Source organism: Xiphias gladius, chromosome 21, assembly GCF_016859285.1.
Source record: "Xiphias gladius isolate SHS-SW01 ecotype Sanya breed wild chromosome 21, ASM1685928v1, whole genome shotgun sequence".
In the NCBI taxonomy this organism is placed as follows: Eukaryota; Metazoa; Chordata; class Actinopteri; order Istiophoriformes; family Xiphiidae; genus Xiphias; species Xiphias gladius.
The window spans coordinates 24,534,835-24,560,522 of record NC_053420.1 but is presented as its reverse complement, the minus strand read 5'-3'; the positions used below and the strand labels follow the sequence as shown (position 1 = coordinate 24,560,522).

The window sequence follows — 25,688 nt, the reverse complement described above, 5'->3', positions numbered from 1 at the left end:
AAATTCTGAAAGGATTTCAAAACCTACAGATTCAAATACAAAGTATCATTTAAAGTTTTCATCAATAAAGAAGTACTTTTGAGTGGTTGTCATGCTGAGGGTCATTCCATAGCTTTGTAGATTCAATACAAGAGTAAGACTGTGTAAAATGGCCACAAGAAATATAATGTACACACGCTATCATGGTTAAAATGACCTCTTGCTCAGAACATCGTGTAACATCTTTTCTATAGAAATAAATCAGTATTTGCAGTGTATACTTCACATATATATTCAGAATACCAAATATCTCTCTAAAATGGTGGCCTCTGAAAACTACCATGGAGCAAAGTTTGTTTTTGATATTTTTGCAAAGAAATGTTGAAACTGTCTCATGTATAACAATGGAAGATGTGATGTGATGTTCTCCTGCAGAACCAAAAGAGTGGCGTATTAATCCAGTGGAAACTCTGGTAAAAAACACAGAAGTAGAGCAAAGTTGGATCGGTTGCAGATTTTGGGCGATGGCCCTTGTACAAAGGTTAAACTGAGGGAATAAAATGCTCTTTCTCAGGCTCTTAGATGAAGCAATTGATGTATCCAATTGCTGCTCCTGTGAACTCTGCTGGATCAGAGCACTGGGAACCAAAGAGTTTTCATATGTTAACTCATACTCCATCAAGAGGTTTCCACAACTTCTTTCCCCGTAGTAGCATCCTTCTGACTCTCCCCACTTTTACCTCCCTACCACTGGGTGGCAGCCTTGTGTAATATACCCCTTGTGATTATATTGTCTTGTATTATCCCACAGCAGGCCAGACACGATGAATCCTCACTGATGGCCTGAGATCAGATGCAGCAGGTAGCTATGTTGTGCTCCACAGAGGTGTTCTAGCAGTCACAGACAGAAGGGCTTGTGCATTTAACTGAGCAGGTGCTATAAAACGGTAGCCTCCTCAATGGCATTTACCCATCTGAAACACAGGGAAAAGGAAAATTAGACTTAAAGGGGCACTCCACCAATTTTAAATGGCAAAGTTCCTTTACCAGTCACAGACAGCACTATTTGCCCTATGAAGAAAGCTGAATAATGTCCTCTTTGTTCGGCCTGGGTTTGGAGACTATAGTTTTTTAATGGAAAGCTAAAGGTAGGACTTGTAAAGATTAAAGTTTTTGCCAGGCAAGATGGGTCTAATTATGGGAAATGAATGATCCAGTGTTTTTGGAACTTGACCCATACCAAAGATTAAAAGTCAGGATATCACAACCTCTGCTGCTTTCGTCAAACTTTATGGAAAGTGCCGTATTAAAACTGGTACAAAGTATTAAAAACGGACAACTCAGTGCTTCATTCAGATGACTATCAATTTTAAAATTGCATTTTAGAACCCATTTGTTTTCTTTGTCTTTTTCTTGATTTTATAACCCTTTTTTCTATTTTCTTCCTCCTGTAAAGTAATTTGTAATTTTGGTTACATACTGCTAATTACAATACGTACAGCCCAACTGATACTGGATTTATGAGCCTGATACTGAAAATAATATTTGTGAGTTTAAAAAAATACTAACAATATATCAGTCAATAGTATTTTTTTCTAAACTACACAAACAATTTTGATACGGATTCCTTAAATTTGTTCGTTTTTTAACTGTGACCGAGATACACACTGAGAGGGGCACTTCACAGCTGAAAATTCCACTTGCTCTACTGTAAATAACATTTAGTTGTTGCTTGCTGCTGTACATATGTATACAAATATGCACTCAACACTCTTTTGAACTGTTTTTACAAGGAAAACCCAGAGATAAAGAAGCTGATGGAAAGCTGATCTAAATATATTGTCAACAGCTAATATAACCGGTGCCTTTTGTACAGCTAAGATTCAGTTGGATGAGATAAACAAAGATAATGCCCTTGAATAAACAGAGGCTGTCAAATTGATTTCTACCAGCGGTGTAGGAATGCAACAAATTGCCACATATTCATTAAAAATGCCTGAACAGGTTGTCATCATTCACAGATACAGACTTTCATGCTGTCAGATTAACACTTTTTTACCACAATATCTCAGAATTAAAGATGTAGGAGACATCGACCAGGGAATTAAAACACAGCAATATTTTTCCGTACCAATGCACTCTCATTACAACTGAGCACAGCTCTCTTCCTTACGATATACAGGCCATATGGGAGAGGAAGGAAAGTGCTCTATGGAGGCACAACACTGTACACTGGACAGTTAAGCCTCAGCATGCTGTCCCACAAAGCAAAAATTCCAACCAGCAAGGATGGCATCGCATTCCTGTTTTGTCCAACACCTTAAGATATTGAGAAGGGTATAAATGCAGACAGTGAACCCAGTTGGCAGCTGTTGGCAGCTGTTGGCAGCTGTTGTGCACTACATACAAGCGTCTACTTCTGATCAGTTGTCAAAAATGCCTGACATTCGACTACACAAGCTTGCCACATATCCATACAGATCCCTGGTGGTCTAGTGGTTAGGATTCGGCGCTCTCACCGCCGCGGCCCGGGTTCGATTCCCGGTCAGGGAACACATCTTTCCTTATTGAATAATACAAGCCATCATCAAAAGCACATGACATGAAAGTAGGATCCAGGACACGTTGAAAGGGAGTGTGTTTTCCTTCAAGCAAAAGACTAAGCTCAAATTAAAATTTCACCAGCCTTACTTAAATGTCTATCATGACCATATTTACAATGAGAAGTAAATTTGTGAGATTATTACATGTGTGAGTCATTGTGATTACATTGGGCCCGTAATATGCCATATTTTGAGGCTTGTCAAATGCATGTTAGAACAGAAACAGGCATATGGGAAGTGTAGTTCACCTGACTGAGAGGGGAGGTGCTCTTCCTGCTCTTCCACAAACTCGGTGGCTGCAGACTCTGGAAGACAGCAGAGAGGGGACGACTGGCCCGGTGAGTCCGAGGGCTGGAGCTACCACATGCCCCCGACACGCTTCCACCTACAGACACATACACAGTTAGTAGCAAATCAAAGAGGAAGAAACACACCAGGATAATCTTCTTTCCACTGTACTCCCCCACCAGTGAGTCACTTCTGTATACAGAAAGCTAAGATTCACCTCTTTTCCTGAGCTCGGCATAGCAGTGGTCACACACTTTGGCCACTCTGTCTTTGAGGTACTTCAGTGGGTATCTGTTCCTGGAACAAGCTCGGCATACCACCTGCTCAGATAGAAGGAACACAAAGAAAATTTACTAACCACAGATGGACATGATCCGTTTTCAGACGCAATCCAGTTTCTATTATCATTGTTTTCAACAGCAGTAAAAGGTCTGACAAAATGATCAGAGGTTGCCATATTTAGTAAAGGTAAGGTTCATAATCTCTTAAAACTGATCTTAAAAAACAAACACTCATCACAGACAAGTTGAGACGAGACAGGACAAGTTTTTATTTCGTTTTTACAGTGCTGTATCTGACCTTGCCACAGGCATTGCAGTGGTGTCGTCTCAGTGTGAGGCTGAAGTCAGAGGTACAGTTCATGCACATCATCACATGAGAAACTGGCACCAGTACAGGAGCAGCTTCGCCCAGGGCCATCCACAACTTCTCACGCGCCTGTTTGGACAATGTTGGGATGGTGTTCAAATCTTATAACCGGAATGTATGATATTCGAGGACACAGAACAAAGCTGGGTTTTACAACTCTTACCTTTAGTTTCAGTAATGTGATTGATTTTTGCAGTAATCACGGTGAATTGCTGTTTTGCAGTCACAGTTATTTATTAGCTACAGTACATCGGCACTATTACTGTTAAGTTATTAAAAAAAGTAATGATCATGGTCCTCTTTTAGCTGATTAACAAATCAAATCAAGGTAACTTTTCTTCTTCAACTAAAGCCCCTTGCTGTTGTCACAGGCTGTAGCATTAACTTTCTTTTTCCTACCTCACTGCAGGGTCCACCAAATGTACAGAGTCCTGCAGCATGGTCTGCTATGGCTCGACTTAGTGTGTGGAACCAGTCCTCCCGCTCTCCGACCGAACTGAGAACATAAATAGACAAACAGTCACACCTGATGTTTTTGAGAGGCCTGAGATTTAACACACACTCGTCATTTCAGGGTTTCGGCTGTCAGATGCTCACCTGGCAGAGAGCGTAATGGTGATGTCAGACACCTCAATTCTTAGACAGTTCAGCACGTTGTCTAGTACGGGTTTGCTAACCTGTGTGTGTGTGTGTGTGTGTGTATATGAGGGGAAAAAACACATCAGTCCAGTCAATAAAACTTCCAGCACAGACATTATGTTGCAGATGAGCCAATACTGTCAGTGAAGTGAAAAGCCGTACCTTCATTCCAGACAGAGATAGTGTATTCTTAAGCCTGTATTTCCCATCCTGCTGAGGGTAGGTGTACAGCATTATATCGTTCATCTGATGAAGAACACATAAAGAGAAATAGTAGGTATATTGTGTCAGATTTCGGTTATGTGTTTATTGTGCTTTTCAAAAGAATAACACAGCACATAAATAAGAACATGATAAAATTATATATATTTCTGGGTCCCAGAAAAATGAGTGAAACTTCGATTCTCAGCTACTCAGAATGTAATACCCGATAATTCCCACAAGATGGTGGTGTTACCTTGAGAGAAACATCTAAAATCCTAGCCCACACCTCATTTCTTATTTGAAAGCAACTCTCTGGGCTCAGCTACTTAGATTATGTTTCCTTTCACAGCACTCACACGTCTGTGCACCCTGTCAACACAAAATTCCCATGTACACACAAAACAAAATCGGGTCTCACTGTAAAGAAGGTATTTATTTGCTTGTTAGACTAAAAGTATTGTGATCCCCTGAATATACCGAGGGTCTATTGTGTTATGAGAAGCATTTCATTTCTTCCCAGACAAAGAAATTACATCACTGGTCACACCTAATGTGTGCTCTAAACATCCGCTGGGGCCGTAAAGGCAGCATCCAGGAATTCTCCACCCTGCTCTGGGATCCAGGCCTCCCCTCGCCCCTGCAGCCTTCTCAGGCTAGACTGAGAACCAGGACTGGGTGGGGCTGGCCACCTTCACCACAACAACAACAACACAAACAGCCACAGTTACGGGTTCACTGGCAGACTGGCTGGAGACAAAACAGTGCATGATAGCCAAGCCCGAGCCCTGCCTGAGACCTCTGGGCTGCAGCCACCGCAGTTCGCCTGCTCCACCCTGCGCTGCTCATTTGCCCAAAGATTCCTTCCACAGAAACCCCAACCCAGTGCCAAGTTAACGGACTTCACAATTGCCTTTCTCAGATGAGACACAACATGCACCTACTTTGGACCCCTTGGCACCTTAGACATTTACTTTTTCAACAGTGGCATTTCATCTCACCCTCTAATCCTTCACCTTCTTCACCTGCCTCTTTCACTCATTCTCTCTATCCTCTTGCATCCTCCTAGATCTCCATCCTCCTTCTAATCCCTTCGCTCACTCATTTAACCTGCTTCTCTTTCTTTTTGAGCCCCGGCTTGTGACGTGGTTGCAGCTTCTCCTTGTCACTGTGGAGAGTGATGGCTTTCATCTTCGCTATTGTTTGGTGTCTCTTTCCTTAAAAGCCAATAAATATCACCTGACCCACTGAAGCTGCCCCACTTCAAGGCAGCGCATGGCTATATAACCCTAATAGCCTACAAGTATCAACCACCAGGCCTTTTCAACTATCGCTCAACTGCAATCCTGTTCAATAAGACTGGGAGAATGATGGACTAGAACAAAATGAAAAAGATGAATAAATATCTTCATGTTGTTATATTTCTTTTCAATCGACTAGTATAGGCCAAAATCAAAAATGCTGCTCCTGGGGATATGTAGCTCAAGCATAATTTATAACATGAGACAGCACTGATTGCACATGGAACAATAGAGTGGGTTTCTCCATTTCAGGTTATGTGTTTGTGTAGCACCCCCACCCCTCCTCCGCCACCTCCTCCTCCTCCCTGCATTCTACAGGGTGTCTGGCCTTCACTTTGCTGTCAGTCCCCTCCCAATACACAGGAAGCCGGCATCCAGTGACCCACACCAAACATCCTGTAAGGAAGTGGGGCCTTGGAAAACAAGTTCTGAGAGGGGAGGAGAGGAGAAGAGCAGAGAGGCAGGCCCTTGCTGGATGGGTGTGGTGCCTAGTGGAGGTCTTACAGCCTTGGCCTCGTGCCCCCCCCCCCCATCTCCCACCCTCACCTACCTCGCAGACCAACCTCCACCCAACATTCCACCATATTTTGCAGATCATGCAAGCTTTCTTTTCACCATTGCTTCACTGATATGGCAGGTACTGCAACAATGATTAAACCCTGTGACAATCAATGGTGGGTCAGGCATTACAAACTAACACTGTACATCCAAACATCGTTCAAACCCGCAGAACTCGATGGTAAACTTTAGGGGAGATCCCAAAGTTCCCAAAGATATAAAATAAGTGAATCTGAATTTTGGGCAAAATGTGCATTAAATTACACACTGGACATTTGAAAACTTGAACTTCCATGCTCGAACCGAGATTTGGATTTGTCACTCAGTGTACATCAAATACAGTAGTTTCAGTGAAGAGTTGGAACAAGCTAATACAGAATATATTGTCCGGAATAAGATGACTTAAAGTTTGATAATTTGGGAAATACATAACTTGCTTTCTAGCTGAGAGTTAGATGAGAAGAACGATACCACTCTCGTGTCTGTATGCTAAATATGACACAACAGCCAGGGAAACAGGGAAACAACTAGATTGGCTCTGTACAAAGTTAGGAAAATCCGCCCTTCCAGCACCTCTGAAGCTCGCTACAAAAATTGTCATCATGAGATTGCTAGAAAAACCAATGGTGACTCCCAGACATCACTTCACCCAAACAAGAAACAGTCCAGCACAATACCCCTGTAAAACCATAAAACTGTCATTTTTACAAAAACAAGACATATTCTGTTAGTGAGCTGGCAGGCAGATTTTCTTTTTCTAAATCTTTGGACAGAGCCAGGGTAGCTGTTTCCCTCTGCCTCCAGTCTTTATGCTAAGCTAAAATGATCAACATGGTGTCTATGGGATTATTTTTAACAGACAGGTATGTGAGTAGTATGGATTCTCATCAAACTTTGGGTAAGAGAGCTAATAAGTGACCTAATATTTCCCAAAATGTCAAACCATTATTTTAAAGCCACGAAAGGGAACAAAAGGGCAAAACAATATTTTAAAGGCTTAAACACTAGCTTTGGGCTCATGCCGTGTTTGATGTGATAAAGTTAGTGGCATGGGAAGAAGAAATATTACCAGAAACAGGTGTCGCGGCTGCCTGCTTTTCCTCGAGACCTTCATGAGTGTGCCCTCTTTGACAAACATCTGCCAAAAGAAATAGCATTAAAGCATTAGAAAAACAACATGTTTTTAGGTCCTGTGAAAGCCTACAAAGATTTAAGTCTTCAGATGTGGTTAAGGAACAATATGTTGCTGTGTAGAGAAATATTAATGGTGGCCTGACACAGCTAGATGGTGCTCACCCTTCCGGGCTTCAGGAGGTCCCTCTTGCCCTTCACACTGTACTCTATGTGGACCAGACGCAGCAAGTTCTCCTGCGGGAGAGGACAGCGTGAAGAGATGGAAGGAGATTATCCAACGATAGATGCAAAGTAAATTGTCCCTGTTTGTACGTGAATGAAAGGGAGGGAATGCGGAAAGGCATGCGATACTGAAAACTGAATTGGGGGGGACAGAGATAGAGGGACCCTGTGTTTCCACTGTCTTTCAGCCTGTGTGTGTCAGTGCATGTGCACAGAAGAGAAAAAAAACACACATTGATGATAAACAGGTGATAAACAGAGGAGGCAAGCAGAAGTGAGGCACTGGGGATCTTGACAGTCAGAGGCAAGAGAGACAGTGGGGGAAGGGTTTGTGATATATCTCCGTGGGCTGCTCATGTTTGAGGGGGATCGTAAGCCAGGTCCACCCTTACACCGCTCCCTTTGTAATGATACACCTGGGACCTTACTGTTGACATCATCTTTCCTCTCCCCTTGCGATAATCAACAAGCTGCGGAGGCCAGTGCGCAAAGAGGGATAGACCTCTCCTTCACTCAGGCATGTCATTTAGAAGAGGGACTCATACACAGGAAAACCTCAGCGGTCTAACTTGTTCCCACCATCTGAAAATTGCTCTTTCATTGCCAAGCAAGATATAAAGACGCGTCTCAGTAATGGCAGTGCTGGGCTGCAAATATGTCAAACTCGACACGAGCTTAACAGGCTGAATGTAAACACATGGGGTGTATCCAGACAAAACTTACCCCCTGTTTCAGATTGTCATTGGCCTGGTCCGCCACCTCGGACACAATCACCAAGGCAGCTGCAACACAAACAGAGAAAGAAAGAGATTAATGTGCAACTGACTTCAATAAAGACACTCAGTGGCTGTGACTCAACAACTAGGCCCTGATACATGTCGAGCAGCTGCAGTGTGTGTGTGTGTGTGTGTGTGTGTGTGTGTGTGTGTGTGTGTGTGTGTGTGTGTGTGTCAGTATGTCTTCAACTATTGAAAAAACATAGCTATTATGCTTTAGGTTATGAGGTTTACCTTGCGTGTCCTCGTATTCTTTAGAATCAGGAGAGAGGTTGTTCAGGTAGTCTGGACAAAACAGAGAAAAATAGTCAAGGAATGAAAATATGGTACTCACTCACTGATTATTTCAATACAATTTAACACTAACTATGAAAAACGGTGCCTCTTTTTAACTGTCTTTGAAGGGTAGCTCATTCAGAGCATGAGGCGATTTCCATGACATTGTGCTAATACTACTGTTTTCCCCAGCATTTGTGAATTTTAAAGCGACGGCCACTGCTCAGCAAAAATGACATGGGCTTGCTTTGAAGAGTACGTACGCATGCGCTCGTGTGTTACCTGTGAGTAGCATTCGATATTGAAGTACTCTCACTATGACCTGCAGCAGCTGGTGTTTCAGTGGGACTTCAGCTTCTTCCGGGCCCCGTGTCTGTTCATACAAACACACACACCACAACACTAGTTAGAACTGTAGAGAGGTACCCAGAGCAATATCACAACTCTACATGAGTTACACAAATGTTTGTGTGATCGATGTAGTCGAGTAAAGGTGCTTTAAACATGTCACATTCACACAAAATATAAGCTTGTACTTGACACATCCTTTCTAATAATGCAATGTAACTTTTTTTAAAACATCATGATCCCTATCACACATCACATTAGAACGGCAGATCCAGCGCTGTGGGGATCTTACATGAAAAGGCTTTTATTGGTATTCAGTAACTGAATTGTTTAACTGTGTACACCAGCCGTGTACAACTGTGGAGAGCTAATCATTTCTGCGGAATAAAACTTTAACAAAATTAAACTCTCGCTATTCTGTGACGAACAAAGAACCCCTCTGTGTCCCCGAATTGTACCCACAAAACCACAGCTCTGTCTTCTAAACAAGGGCAAACTCTATAATTCGGTGCTGCGAGACAAGGTCACAAGTGACCAAGGGAACACTGTCAGACAGGCTGACCTTCACACATCTTTCCAGCACACGCACACACACAAAAACAGAACAACTCCCATTCTTCTTCTCAGAGCCTTCATTTGCAGGTGAAAGGGGACAGAAATTGGCACAATCAAAGAGAGCTTTAGAAAATCAATCAGGACCTAATTGTCCCTGACAGGTATTTATGCCCCGAGCGGTAGAGGAGCAACCGAGGACTGGGCGCGTACGCACGCACGCACACGCACACGCACACGCACACACAGTCTTTTCTAATCCAATGAAGTCCTACCCTTCATTAGAAAGGCACAGATAGCACCCTGCGGGAAACAGCATCTTCATCTTATTTACACTGCATACACACACACACACACACACACACACACACACACACACACACACACACACACACACACACACACAATCGAGACATCTCAGACACATTCACATACACTTTCAATATGTCAATGACACACACACTCAGATACAAACACAAACACAGCTGGGTGATTGGGCCTCTTAAGAGGAGGGATGGGATGAACGTTATACACACTGCCCTTTGTCTTCATTATCACAATCTGGAGTGCAGGAGTCAAAAGTAAAACAGAGAGCTAATTTGTCTTTTAATGAAAAGGCCTATAAGAATACTTGTACTTAACTTTCGTCCTCAGCAACAACTCTAACTGGCTTCCTCTCACTTATCTGTCTCCCCTCTTTCCTTCCTCCCTCTCTTATTCCTCCTCTGTCCTGATCACTGCATGATGCAGTGAGTACAATAATAATAACCAGCTCTTCATTATTGAACCTGCTTGGCTTCAGAACACCCTCCTCAAGCGTCGCTTGTAAATTTCCATCCAATTGACACTTGTTCAGAGGAAGTGGCTTTCCAGAGATGGTAATTAGCGCGTGGTTTGCTCGGGTGAGCGAGCCAAATGGAGGAGGAGAGACGGAGGGGGAGAGCGTGTGATGCCTCGTGCTGGGAGATAAACACATATACGCACACAAGTACGGACAAACAAACACACCTTTCAGGCTCTGTCACGGCCAGCTGATTTGCCGCACACACACAACTGATCTAATTGGGGAGTTGTAAAGGAGGCTGCTTCGCTAATTAGCTTCTGTCTGCCTCATTGCCCAGCTGCCTTTACAAGGAATTCACTCCGCTCTCAGCCTCTATCGCTCTCACTCCACCTGCTGCACAACCTCCTCCTCTCCCCCTTCTTGCACGAGAAAAAACAAAACACACAGGCTTCACACAAATTCAGGCCATGACATGAATATAAATCCAAGCTGAAGAGCTTTCAAAAAACCGGTTTCAAAAGACCCACACTATTTGTGTATGGACATGCCCCTGCAAAGCAATCAGACACAAATACACAGAGGCGCTAAGACGCTTAAGCATAGGGGACATGCAGACAGGTACACACACGCACATGCCTGCGCGCGCACACTCACACACATAGACACACACCAAACTGTGTTGGCCAGTGTTTATAAATGGTGCTGTAAACAAGCAACTGGCTGTGGAGAGGAGGCTTTAATCCTGTAAGGGTCTGGCTCTGATCTGATCAGGGTCTGTGGCTACTTCATCACTGTCACCACCACATCCACAATGAAATTACTACCACTTATATTGCTGGACTTTGGCTTGTAGCAGTTATGGTGGAGGAGCAGGAGGCTGGGGAGGAAAAAGAGAGGTGTTGAGGGAAGTCAGGGTTTAAGCCTCAAACCAGAGCAAAGAGAAAGAAAATGGTTGCTAATGCTGAAGAATTCACAATTGTGAAAATATTCCGAATAGCACTCCTGTGAGGTGAAATTACTTTAAATGTCACACAACCAACAGATGGATGATAGATGTCCCTCTCAGTAGTATCTATACTGTATCCCATGACCCCTCACAATCTTCTTTGCTCTCACGGCCCTCCTTCTCCCTCATTACAGAGGGGTCACACACACCATGCAACTCCCAAGGCAGTGAACTGATACAGCACAGCATCCATCACACACACACACACACACACACACACACACACACACACACACACACACACACACACACACACACACACACACACACACACACACACACACACACACACACACACACACACACAGCCATGGTGTGAGAGGGTTACAGGCTTATATGCAATAGGGGAAACGTAAATACAACATGCAGTGCGTAACTGCAGTGACAGGAGTGGGGAATCTGCCAGTGGACTGAGAAGGTCATTCAGGTTATTGAATATGCCTCTGGGTGTGAGATGAATCACATTCTTTACATGGACACAAATGAGCAGCAAAAGAAAAAAAAAAAGCCCAATTCTTGTCCAGACCAACCCTGGTTAAAATTGAGTTTGGTCCTCAGATATGATGATATCCTTCCATGCTTTTATCTTATGTTGCAAATCAATACATTTATGGCTACTGCAGGTAGCAATTATAGCCTGGTTGAAAAAATTGGCACCCCTGAATTTTAAGTACAGAATTTAGAATATCTTCAGAAATAAATGCAAATTAACAAATTTAGTAGAATCAGAATTTTTCAATAAAATGTCCAGAGTTACTTAGCAAAAGAAAAAAAACCTTGCATAATAGCAAAATAATGGAAACAAAAAAATGTACCCCAGACACAATTATTGGCATCCTTCATTAATATTTGGTTGCAGAACCTTTGGCAACAACAGCAGCCTCTAAACGTTTCTTGTAGCCATCTAGAAGCCTCTTGCACCTGTGTGCTGGTAGTTTCTGCCACTCTCCCTCTGCTATGCGTTAAAGCTCTTTTAGGTTTGCAGGGGTCCTTTTTGAATGGCAGATTTCAGCTCTCTCCAAAGGTTTTCAATGGGATTTAGGTCAGGACTCGTTGCTGGCCTGTTTAAAACAGTCCATCTTTTCCTTTTCAACCATTCTTTTGTGCTTCTTGTTGTGTGCTCTGGGTCATTGTCCTGCTGAAAGACCTTCGCCTCAAACCTAGTTTTCTGACACTGGGTAACGCATTTTCCTGTAAAATCCCTTGGTAATCTCCGGATTTCATCATTCCTTTGATACATTCATCTCCTCCAGTACCAGAGGCAGCAAAGCAGCCCCACTGTATGATAGAACCTCCACCGTGTTTTAATGTACGTGGCTTTTTCTTTTCCATATGGGCTTCATTTCGTCGGCTATAAACAAACTGATGCTCTGCATTCCCAAAGAGCTCTACATTGGTTTCATCTGTCCATAGAACATTATCCTGGAAAGGCTGTGGCTTATCTAGGAAAGTTTTGAAAACATACAGGCTGAAACCACCACTCCAGATTGCTCCAGCTCAGCCTGAAGCCCTTTAGATGTCTTGCGTGGTTTTTTTTCCAAAATCCACATCAACCTTCACAGACAACCCTGAGTTGTCTAACTGAGTTTCTTCTAGCACCATGTCCTGAAAGTGTCTTAAGAGTTTTATGACTGTGACACTTCTTGATAAAATTACGAAACTGTTGAAACAGGGATTTCAAAATCCTTGGCGATTGCCTTGTAGCCTTTGTATTTGTAATGTTTTTTGAAAATTGCATTTCTGATGCCCTCAGGCAACTCTCTTGTCTTCGCCATAGTGAAAGAGACACTGGAAACAATCAGCTCCATTTTATGCAGTAAAACCATCATTCATTAGTTAATTCGGGTCATGTGACCACTGAAAATTAGGCACAGGTGAGTCTTATTTGTTTTTTTTTATTTTGTTCGAAGAGCTAAATTCAATTCCTCAAAAGTATGCCAATAATTGTGTCGAGCGTACATTTTATGCATGTATTTCTTATTTCACCATATCAAAGCTTTTTTGTTTGGTTGTTGCTGTTCAATAAAGTTGGACATTTTATTAAATATTCTGATTATACGAAATTGGTTAATTTGCTTTTATTCCTGGAGATATTCTGAATTCTGTGCTTAAAATTCAGGATTGCGAATCATTTCAGCCAGGATTGTAGTGGTTTATGAAGAGAGAATGTCATGAGGCTAAAATGAAGTGGAACATTATTGACTTTGATTAAGGTTATCAAGAGCTAAATTACTGGCTGACGTACACCAAGTGTGAAAACATGTAAGATATCAAAGGTCAGTGTTTACTGAACATGATGCCGTCTTAGAGGCCTCATCTCTCACCTCCACTTGTTCCTATTTACATTAGTTCCACTAAAGTCTGGCAGAGCCAAAGTCTCTCTGGGAAGGGGCAGCTGCTGCTGAATATTCATGAGCGGAGACAGTTGATGCCTTGTCTGTTCGCTTTTCTTATCAAACTAGGAATGCCTGGAACCATTGTGTCAGCCACTTGCAGTGAATCAGAGTACAGCATGGATCTGGTAATGTGTAAATTTGGGTAGAAAAGTCCTGAGTTTCATAGATGTCTTTGTGAGACCCAAATTTTAACGTGAACAGCGCAGGAGCCTGGTCATTGCTTTTAAATGGTCTGTAGCACCAAAACAAATCCACAAAATTTGCATATAAACTAGTTTAAATTACCAAACAAAAACTAAATAATTTTCATTTTTATTCAGGGTGACCTTTGTGGTGCTACACAACAGTTTTAACTCTGTAAGTGGTGAACCAATTTATTGACAAAGAGCACACAGCCTCATTGAATAGAGATATCGATTGCTGTATTTCTATGATCTTATCTGTAGGCTCTCTTAATATCCTGTCTTTTATTTAAAACAGTCAGTTGTATTGTTAACAGCACAGAAAATAGACATTGCTAGTCAACATATGGATAAAGTGTTGATTAGGCGATCCAGGAACACAATTCATGGACCACTTTGATGATTTTAGACGGAGAATTCACTGAATTTTGATGCCTCTGCCCAAATCCCACTTCCCTGCTCTCCAGTGAGTATAAAGGATGAAGAGATTCCTGCTGGACAAAGAACGTGTATCTGGGGTTGAGTGGGTATAAAATATGCCAGCATGACAGTGGAAAGGTCAGTCCCATGGAGAGGAGCATGATAGAGAGGGTTTAGAGTGGCCGTTATCTCGACGTGGAAACTGGGTGACAAAAATATAAGTTGAGAGCTGCCGAGTGAGTATCTGGGGAAATACCAGGGTCACTCTCTGCTCCGTGAAAACACCCACAAGGCTTCACTTTCCCGCCATAAACATGGAAAACCAACCTGAGATTTAAATATGTGACTGTCAAAACATTTCTACCAGTTCCCCTGTGAGGAGGATCTTTGGGTATCAGGCAGAGCTCCGAACTGACACTAAGTTGATACTTTATGTTTTTAGAATCAGACAACAGATGAAAACAGAGCTTTAAGACTATTGGCAAGAAGACACAGTCACAGCAACAATGACTCAACATCTGGTCAGGTTCTAGTCTTTGGCCAACATTTTACCTCGAATTTCTTGACGATGCTGGCGAAGGCTGGGTTGTTCCTGGAGCTCTCCTCCAGTAAGGACATGCTGCGATCATACTCTGAGATGTAGGTGTCAAACACACCAAAGTCCTCTCGACGAGACAGAATAACATCTACCACCCTTTGGCTCTCCTCCCTTCACAGTTAGGAAAATCAAAGACGAAGTACATTCTCTTTAAGCACTTAATGTACAGTTCATATTTGTGATTTAAAAGAAAAAATCCTTCTTCTTTTATTTTGACTGCACTGCATTATGGTCTCTAAGGGATTATCATTTGTCCCATTGTAATTGTGGAACACTGATACAAAATGTTGAGTCTAGTAAGAGATTAATGTTGAGGGTTTCATACTAAACGATACCACTGATGCTTTGGTTTAAAGGAACACTTCAAAATTTTGGGAAATGCACTTAGTTGCTTTCATGCCAAAAGTTAGATGAGAAGATTAACACCACTCTTATAACTGTTCATTTAATAGACAACCAACAGCCTGTTAGCTTAGCTTAGCACAAAAAGACTGGAAATGGGGGGGAAAAGCTACCCTCGCTCTGCCCAAAAGCAACAAAATCTGCCTCGTAGCATGTCTAAAACTCATTTGATAACAGAGTCTTGTCATCAATGTCAGGTTGCAAGGAACCCAGCTGAGACTAGGAACTCACTGTGCTGGCCAAGAAATTGTTTGGCTCATAACCCCGTGAAAAAGCACAATTTATGTATTAAGTAAACACGTGAGCTTTAGAGGTGCTGGCAGGCAGATTTTGTTACGTTTGGACAGAGCCAGGCTCGCTGTTTCCCTGTTCCCAGTCTTTATGCTTAGCTAAGATAACCAGTTTATATTTAGTAAAGAGATTGATATTGATCTGCTAATCTAGTTTTTGGCAGGTAAACGAAAAAGCGTATCTCGCAAATTGTTAAACCATTCCTTTAAAAAAATCAGGACCAAATTAGGAATGAGGAAAATACAGTACCTAGGTTTTAGGGTGGATTTTTTTTAAAGGACATAGAAGTTGATTAATATGCACTGAATTAGATAAAAAACTGCAATAACTGGATTTTGCACGATCTACTACAGAACATAATCCCTACACAGATATTCAGTGTTTTACTCAAAAGCACTTCACTGTGCTTGCGCTTGTTGCCATGCAAGGCCTTTGGTTGAAGATGGCTGTTTGTAATTATTAAATTATACTGCTCTGCATTTTAAAGCAGGGTTAAGATAGTGTGGAGTAATTACTTTGACCTCAGTGGAGAATGAATTTCTTTGATTCAACACTTCACGTGAGTGAAAATACAGGTCTATATTAAATTATATGAAAACTGAGCTTCAACTGTACTGTGAAGAACAGGCAAACCGCGCCATTATCAGTATTGCATGTGGTGTTTCTTACCACTGACTAATGCGTTCCTCCAGCTCAGTGAGGATGCTGTTGTGGAGGCTGTAGACCTGGGGAAGCACGCCCAGTATCTCCCCCAGCCTCTGCTCCTCCAGAGCTGGCTCCCCTTCCTCACCCACCGCGTCAGCCACAGCTGACCTAAAGTCCTGCACAGGAGAGAGAAAACAGGACTCATGAGGACAGATTTTTTTTAGAAGACAAGGTTTTGGGGCAGAAGAAAAAGAGAGAGGAATGGAGGAAATGGTTTTGAGGATGGAAGGAGGGAGGGAGAGCAGGAGAGATGAAAGGCATAGAGGAATGAGGAATGAACAGGGGGTGAAACATGGAAGGAAGGAAGGTCAGATCCTCCTAAACATCCTTCCTGCCACCCTCCCTTCATATCATCTCAGTACTTTGGGCTCTGTCCAGGCATTCAGGAAAGGCAGCACTGCTTGCACAAGAGTTACACACCAGGTGTTGTTGCATAATGACCTTGGTACTAAATGACACAGTGCTTTTTTGTACATAGTCCCCACTTTTCATCTCTTGGTAGACAAGGACCTGAAAATTCACTGATATGCAGTGAATGTAAGTCCATTCAAGTCCACTCAGCACACATAAAACAGGTCTTAATAGCTGCAGTCAGTGACTAAGAGGACTAATATGAGGAGTTATGGTACATAACATAAAAACCAGGGGAGAAGTTATTTATATACTCAGCAGCCGAAGACAAAAAAATAAACGTTAGGAGTTGTAGATGTGTTTTAAAAAACACGGTTTTCTCAGTGGGCAAAGCAACTATGCAATATACCGTATAAAGCCTTGACGTGTCTGTAAGTCTATAAGTGTCTGGAGCCCGTCTATTTCTTGATCTGGGTAAAGCACAGACATAAAACAAATAGAGACGTCCCAGTTGGACGCAAGATAATGTGGTGACACTGGTCGCTTAAGAACATGCTGTTGATCAAGCGCAATCGATTGCATTTGAGTCAACATTCATCATGTCTGCCGGGGAAAACAATTGCTACTTTAACGACTCTGGTTGACTCTGTCTCCCAGGTTACACACACACACACACACACACACACACACACACACACACACACACACACACACACACACACACACACACACACACACACACACACACACACACACACACACACACACACACGCATACACTCTGGTCCACTCTCTACCTTATCCAGATTTTCCTCACATAAAGGAGGTAAAAGAGGCAACGTTGAGCAGTTGCCTGAGCATCCAGTCATGTGCAGTTATAACTCAGCACAGAGAATCTGTTCAGATGTCACAGGTCACAAATAAGAAAAAAATAATAAGTCTGAGCCTCATATGTTGAAGCTGTTATAGGGAAAGTCCTGTAGAAGAGGAGCACGGCCTCCCTTCCTATGTGGAGACACGGTGGAAATTCTTTGTATTCTTGTTATTCCTTATCAAACAATGGAACAATAGCTCATGTGTGCCTCTCACTTAACGCTGCTCCTGCCCCCCCCCCTCCTAAACTGTGTGTTTGTGCATGTTGTGCCGCTGGCGTGTTTCCCAGCTGAATTACCCAGTTTCATGCTAATTACAACATCAGTCTGCATCAACCAGTAACTAATATCTCGACAGAACACTATTTGAAGTCTGAAGACTAATAAGACCTTAAAATTGTACCTATGAATTATGCAACAGTATGATGAAAAAGCCTTCAATGTCACCTTTTAAAGGCGGCAAAAAGATTGAATTAGGTGGTATGGGAACACAGAAGAGGAGCACAAGCCAAGGATTCTCAGGGTCTTTTAAAGTGAGAATCTGTGAAAACAGACAATTTAAACTGAAAGATTGTCACCTCGGAAGCACTGATGCCCATGTCAACTTGCAGCATATGTTTCTGTCTATACTTTGGCACACAGCAACTAATTAGCACAATTCAGCATCATGATGAGATTGGAGATTTATGATTATTGGAGGAGTCCGCTGTATAATATTTGCATTAGTTGCTGTTTAATGGCATCAAATTGCACATTACACAAAGCAGCTGCTTTTATGCTCACAGTAGGCTTTCATAAATCACGGCGAGGGGGCACACATAAGAAATTCAAGTTATGACCTTCTTCAAGGTTATAAGGTACAGGCTGACTGATGGGCTTCTCTGGGTTCAATGACTCCACCTGTCAGATTTGTACTGGCAGTCATCACCGTAATAGCAATTCTCACACACTATTCTTTAAAATCGTGTTGCCTATCCCGCTCCACCTTGAAGACTTTCCTTTTTGATCAAAACGAAATTACTGTTTAAACTATTTCAGTGTCCACACTTGGAATGTCCTGCTTTGTTCCCAACTCTGCAGGGATGTGGTCTTGTTTTGACAGGCAGTGAGTAAGAAATGATGGAAACAGATGACGACAGTTGGCTGTGATGCATAACTGACCTCTAGAAGGCTTACCACAGCTCACCTTTAAATCCTCCGTCCTGAATTAACTATACGTGTTACTGTACTGAGAGGAGAATTCTCCCTTTTATGGCCAACCTGGTCATAAGGAGATTATTTTACGCATCCAATATAACCAATATAAAAAGGCCCCCGCAGCCTTTTCATGACCTTTAGGTAGCAGATTGCCAGACGAGTTGCTTGTGTATCTACTCATACAGGATGAGTTGAGAAAGGACGCAACCAAAGCATCAGTAAGAGCGCCTGGTGTACACAAGCTCCGTCATCTTACAGCTGACCACACCAGAGTACATGTCAACTTTGTCAAGACCAGGAAGTAGATCTTGCTGCAACAACATTGATAAACCTGAGCAGAGCCTTACCACAGGGGAGAGGAGGAGAAGAAGGAGACAGAGACTGGGGAGCAGACACACGGGGTATGATGTTATCAGTACATTTTCAGTAAAGTTTAAGAGGCCTTTAAGCAGGAGACATTTAAAGCTAAAGTGACATGGCGTGGCAGCAAAAGTTTTCTTACCTCTTGAAGGTGCTTGATGGCGCTGACGTGTCTGCAAAACATGAAGAGAGAAACATAAGATTTAATGAAAATGTTAAAAGGAATCTATAACCTTCTACACAACTACACTAATCTTACAAGACTCATTCAATTTCTTCAATTATGCATGACGAGAAAACTACATCAGAAGAATGGTTAAGTGTGTAGCAGGGGCAAGGGCAAGGCTGGTGTATTTAATAAGTTAGAATAGACACTTGTGTAAGTGGCTGTCAGTTACTCTGCAGGCGGCTCGATGAAATAGCTTTGGAGCAGGAGAGATACAGTTGGAAGGAATAGGAGAGTAGAAATATGGCCAGAAAAATGCAAAACCGCAGATTTGGATGCAGCACGTTTGTGCGTGGTGACATGCAGGAGAACAGTGCAAATGGGGGACTCCTCGAGGGCAGATGCTCACAGTTTCTCTGATTCGACGAGCTCTTTGGCGACGTAGAACGCTCGGGATCGGCCATCAATCTGTGTGACAAAGAGGTAGAACAGTGGGAGATGAATGACCACAGCTAATGTTTAAAGGCTCTCTGTGGGCACTTACTCCTTTCAAACATTAATGGGAACAGCTATGCAGCAACCAAGGAGACCGACAAAAAAGCAAATTAACTTTTTTTTTTTTTTTTTTAAGGTTTTCTGCTGTCAAAATAAGACTGATTATTTCATTACAGTGCACCCTAGACATGAAGCCTTTCTCAAATACAGGACTTTTAAATTCAGATGCATTATGTATAAGAGGCTATGTGTGTGGTGACAACAATGCTGCCCATTGATTTAGAGGCTAATCACAGGGTCTCAGAACATCCAAGCCAAAACATAACATTGAGGTCATTTAGAAGGTTTTACCGGCAAGACTCCTGTGCTTTGTCAGTGTTATTTTTTCCTATTTGATGCATTTCACAAATACTCCATGAAAGGCACACTGATCCATAGCACACTTCCTAAAACTGAGGCCAACTCTCAAGTCTCTCTGGTCCTCTTCCTCTCTATGTTTCTTCAATTTATTGTATTTTCTCCTTTGAAGAAGAATTAAACAAGGAAATGTGTGTCACATGATGAGACCAGGGGTCTGATATTATTTTGGTAGCAGCAGGACGGGTGGGGTCCATATCAGAGATACTGTAAAATAACTATGTTTTACTGTACGGAAGTCTGGGGAGTTTGATGCGGCACATTACAATTAGCAAAACAGTGAATCAGAGGGAAAGGTTTACGTGTATATTAGAGGCAAATGGATCACTCGAGACCTATATATGTCCCACAGTACCTGCAGGTCTCTCCTTTCATTTTATGGTATGATGCCATTTTGTTCAAATCTGTCAGGTGCATGTCTTAAAATTCCAAACTAAGGCCCATTAATGCAATAAAACATTGAAGAGGACCTCACCATGTGGATTTTCTGGACAAGTCTGTAGCTCAGAGAACTGAATTAACTTGTTTCGTTTGTCTCTGTGTCCTATGTCTCACCTGTCGGTCATAACCCTGCTCCGCCACCCCCTCCTCTTCCTCTGAGGTACGGCCGTGGTCCTCGTCCGCTGACAGCCCAGCAGAGATGGGGTTCATTGGGAAAGGCTCTGTGTAGGCACTGCCAAGGGGAGAAAAGACAGTATGAATACAGCAAAACAGCACTGGTACTGAAATATGAATATTTACTAGTATAACAGCACACATACCCATATACTACAAGATGTCTTTGATAGTGCTGCTTTAACCATAAAGAAAGGCACTGAATTTCTTCAACTGGGAATGCAAGGCAGCATAGAGGACGCACATTTCAAATAGCACATTTACAGTTAAAAGCCATTGATTGCAAACTATCTTTGCAGCAGCATATTCTCAAAACACTGAACAATATTCCAAGTCCCCCCTTTTCCTGTGTGTGTCCCTGAACAGTTCCATTCCTCACATGGAGTCCTCCAGTGGCACAATGTAATCCCCTTCATGATTCGTTCTTCTCACAGATGGCACAGTTGTGTACGTACCTTCGTAATCCTTTAGTGCGCTGCTATACCTGAGGGGGGCACGCTGTAGGTCATTTCACATGTAATCCCTTTAAATGTTATCTCTGGTAATTATTAATGTGCTCTGGCCCATTAAGACCCATTCAGTATGTTTGACCTAATTCACACTGCAGGGATGATAACTGGATAACAACAAGTATTGTAGAAGCAGCTATAAGACTGTTATAGGACAGCGCTGAGACTGTTGTCAGGTTTCACCACAAATGGAAAGGTTTCATTGCATACTTGTAATGTTATGTAACAAAGCTTAGATAGAAAAGTTCAATCTTTGTGTAGGATGTCACATAACACGGTTGTCCAGAAATGTACTGCCCCAAGGACACTTTGTTGTCTTATCCATTGAGTTCTGTTATAGTATGTACCGAGGGTGTTGTAGGTACTGCAATTAAAGATAGAATAATGCCAATAATATCAAGTTAAACTGACTTATAATGTTAAAAGAAAAGCAAACCCTTGTGGGAATTGATGGGAATCCCCATTTTTATTTATTTATTTATTTATCTATCTTTCTTTATAGTTTGTACACTTACTCAAAGTGCAATATCACCAAGAGCTGCTTTGCATTCTGGTCATTTAAGTGAAAACCTAATGTCTGCCTTGTCTATGACAAATTTAAATTTGAGGCACTGATTGATTTATTCAATTGTTAAAAAAAACAACGGATTCACTTGTTTGCTGCTGTGAAATATTTTTTCAATCCATTCATGTTTGACTAGTTATCAACAGGAATAAAAAGAGCACACCACACCATAAAATTGCATCAGAAATGGAAAGTATTTTGTAAGGTTTTTTTTCCTTAAATTATTTGGATAATTATTGATTATTTGATTAATGCTTTTATGTCATTTTTCAAACAAAAATGCCAGACATATGCTGGTTCCAGCTTTTCAATTGTGAGGATTTGCTGTTTTTCTTTATCTTATGTGACGGTAAACTGAATGTTTTTGGGTTTTGGCCATAATTCGCAGATTTATCGATAATGACAATATCAAAAGTTGAGGCCCTACTCCCATTGCTTTCTGCTTCGAACAAAAAATAAAATATGTAAAGGAAACGATGTGATAACTTTAATGCAAATAAGATTAAACAAATGCATACTTATATGCACAAACTCTCATTAATTTACACACACACATGCAAACTGCCTCATAAAGAACGTTTGTCCTGATGTCTTATACAGCCCCCTGTGTGTGCAGAGAGTATACAGCCATTTGAAGACCAAAGGTTAACAGAGTTACCCAGTGGACTTCATCTCCATTCAGACATACTCATACTTCAGATTCACACACACACACACACACACACACACACACACACACACACACACACACACACACACACACACACACACACACACACACCACACACACACACAACCATCAGCCTTATTGGGTGGGCTGGAGAATGCACCGACAGCCCATTACTCATGGTTTACCTCCGAGTAGACAGGTCAACCTAGTGTGGGCTCCTGGCCGATGTTGGGAAGTAGAGAAAGCTGGAGGGATGGGTCCTCTTTGAACTCATTCTTACGCTCTGATTTATTGTCCGAGTAAGGGGAATTCTTTTCATATACTTTGCGCCGGGGATTCTCACCTTAACCGTTTCACCTTCAACCATCGACAGCACAATCTCGGAAAACGATCCTTTTGTGCTGTAATGGAGGGTTGTGTCCAATTTATAATAAGTAAATAATAAATAAACCTAATACTAAAAAAGCAATTGCTCTAAATGGTTAAACGGGAATAATTTCTTCTTTAAATTACATCTAATTTGTCTTAGACAGAAAAGATTAACGTTTGAAGCTGCTTTTGTTGGATGTTGTGAATATTTCTTTACTAACATAGCTCATTTTTCTCACAGTAAAATCCCAAATATACTTTGGTTGTTTTATAGCTCCATTCAGCTTATATAACATTACCATTTTTAAACCTGTGTATAGGAGTTTTTATAATGTGGTACTATAATACGAAACCCTTTCACAAAACCATTAAGGCAATGCTATTATGCCAGCTGAATGCAATGTCTTTTATAACATGGAAAAGTTAAATGTACCGTGTCAAAATCAGCGTAGGACACTGTGACTCTGTAAAAGGACCTATATACCCGCAATATCCTGTGAATTTGAAGGTAGTTACTACTGTTACTATCTAATTCAATTGAGCTAAACGTTGTGTATTAAAATATATATTGGGAGCAATCAGACAGGCCTTTTTCCACTTGTAATGGCATTATTACAGCAAATAAGCGCAGATGAATAGATTAATTAGTTGGCTAACTATGGAAGATTTTGATACTAATGGGGGGATTAAGAGAATGGGAGCAGTTTTAAATTGTTTGCTCCTTTTAGTGATGATAATTACATGCAGCCTATGGCTGCCACACTGTGATGAAGTGATCTGTGAAGATACTGGTGCTTTGACTGCTGCTGCATTGCCTGTGATGTGATAGAGGATGGCTTGGATAATAATAAACCCACATCATGTGACTGGCTGTGATTTCCTGGCCACATATGCAACAGTTTTACGACCTATGCTCACCAGTTGATTTATCCTCTATGCCACTGTACCAAGAGAGTCAGACATGCAGTTTGAGGTATGTGAAGCGAGAGGATCCGTTCCTGACAAATTTGAGCAACAAAAACAGCAGACCTGGCATTCCTGAAGGGGCTACACCTGATCTTGTTGTTCAAGGGGAAGTCTGGGAACCTCCACCCCACTACTCTGACCCCCTTCTCCCTCCTTCATCCTATCTGTCCTCCCCTTTCTCCACCTCGCTGCCTCCCTCCAGAGCCCGCCCTCATCCTGCATTTCCTGTAAACAGGCTGGTGGGAAGCTCCTAGGCTGGACAATTCCTCCCCGGGGATGACCTGGCAATGACCTAAGAGCGCCTGGCACCAGGCCTGGTAAGCCAACAACACACCCTGTCCACCACCTCGCCACACAGCCACCACCCAGTACAACAATGTACTTAAGATGGCTCCCTCATCACTACTAACGCTAACATAACAGTGGGTGGAGGAGCTGTTTTAGAGGCCATGGCAGGGCTTTGTCATCACTCTGAAGAGGTTCAGGTTGAACAGTTTGAAGGGAAAATGAAGCCAAAGGGTAAGCTAGAGATGTACAAATTTGTATACATTAGCAGTTCCTTACTGAGCATGCCACTATAGACATTGTTTACTGTGTGCAAAGGGAAAATAACACATCTGTTGCTGTTGTAAGTCCAACTGGAACTGCTTAAAGCTGACATTAGGAACACTTGATGCTCTCTAAGTTGAGGACAATCACAAATTGTGGGCTTTCTTTGCTAAAAACGTCTTTTTCAACACTCATTTGTTACTACACGGCTACGTGGCTGAACAGTTCAGCTGAGACAGCATGCTTAGCAGGACCTTCATCTTTAATGAAGCAACACAGAACATTCACTTATTGTGCATGCACGTATATGCACACTCATGCTTACAAACACACACCTTGGTTAGGCTTGGGATGAATCATTAGTGCGAATTTTCCTTTTCCATTGTACACTACCGTAGCTTGCTAATGGACATGTCTCTTTGCTTAGCCTGAATGCATGTGCTGAAGTAGAGTCTGAATGGCGCTGTACATTAATCACACCAATGGAATCAAGCCAAGCCTGTGGCACAGCAGCTTTGTAAATTCTTTTTAAAATGCGTGCCTGCTACTGTAGGCATGGTCCTTTTGTATGCAGTGCTGTTGGGCCATTCAAACATTTTCCTCACCACAAAAATCCACTGTTTTTCTCTTTGGGTTTACAACCACATTGACTGTTGAATATGTTCTCGATAAATCACCACCATCATCAGCTAGGCTGACGGGAACGGTGGCAAAGTCAAGCTTTGATCAGAGTTTAGTGCAAGATGCGCACACAAAGACAGGGACAAACACCTACACTGACTACACATGAGTTCCATAGTGGGCACACACGTACACACATATATGCCCTGACCCTCAAATAAACATAAACTAGGCCCATGGTGACACTCCAAAGAGTGCCCCTGGCAACAGATGCGTCTCCAGGGGGAATGCAGTGAGGGATAGACAGGTTCTTTGCATCACTGTGAGCGGTGTGAGACCATCCAACACACAATGAGCCACATTGATAACATCAGTGGGAGAAAAAGAGCCCTCACTGAGTGACCACTGGTAAATGGAAGGGTTTCAAACTTTGAGATTTAAAGTAGAAATTTTAAAGTACACTACACATAAACAATGCGGAAATCATGGTTGAGTGTCTGCTGCACAGAACGTCTTGAGGAGAAGTAATTACAAGCTTTATGTGTTTGAAAAGTTATATAAATTATATGAACTGCAAGCTGAGCCCATTTCTACATAGGCAAAATAGTTATGAAAGACAGAATATGCAAAATAAAACTGTGAAATAAACAACAGTTA

General features: G+C 42.1%; 1 protein-coding gene and 1 non-coding gene across 2 annotated transcripts in view; one reads left to right on the top strand and one right to left on the bottom strand.

Annotated features, from left to right (window-relative positions):
- Positions 1-2,460: 2,460 nt before the first annotated feature.
- Positions 2,461-2,532, top strand: trnae-cuc. The gene has a single exon. It is a non-coding gene; the product is annotated as a tRNA-Glu (tRNA).
- Positions 2,533-2,782: 250 nt separating this feature from the next.
- fgd5a (FYVE, RhoGEF and PH domain containing 5a) overlaps positions 2,783-25,688 on the bottom strand; it is a 29,553-nt gene continuing 6,647 nt past the window's right edge. The window contains exons 3-18 of the mRNA XM_040159067.1: positions 20,723-20,840; positions 19,665-19,723; positions 19,232-19,262; positions 16,274-16,425; positions 14,866-15,022; positions 8,908-8,998; positions 8,584-8,634; positions 8,297-8,355; positions 7,514-7,585; positions 7,287-7,355; positions 4,320-4,403; positions 4,116-4,195; positions 3,918-4,014; positions 3,450-3,587; positions 3,088-3,190; positions 2,783-2,967 (exon numbers count right to left, since the gene is read on the bottom strand). Of these exons, the coding sequence (XP_040015001.1) occupies positions 2,783-2,967; positions 3,088-3,190; positions 3,450-3,587; positions 3,918-4,014; positions 4,116-4,195; positions 4,320-4,403; positions 7,287-7,355; positions 7,514-7,585; positions 8,297-8,355; positions 8,584-8,634; positions 8,908-8,998; positions 14,866-15,022; positions 16,274-16,425; positions 19,232-19,262; positions 19,665-19,723; positions 20,723-20,840 (1,546 nt within the window). The remainder of the gene's footprint in view (positions 2,968-3,087; positions 3,191-3,449; positions 3,588-3,917; positions 4,015-4,115; positions 4,196-4,319; positions 4,404-7,286; positions 7,356-7,513; positions 7,586-8,296; positions 8,356-8,583; positions 8,635-8,907; positions 8,999-14,865; positions 15,023-16,273; positions 16,426-19,231; positions 19,263-19,664; positions 19,724-20,722; positions 20,841-25,688) is intronic.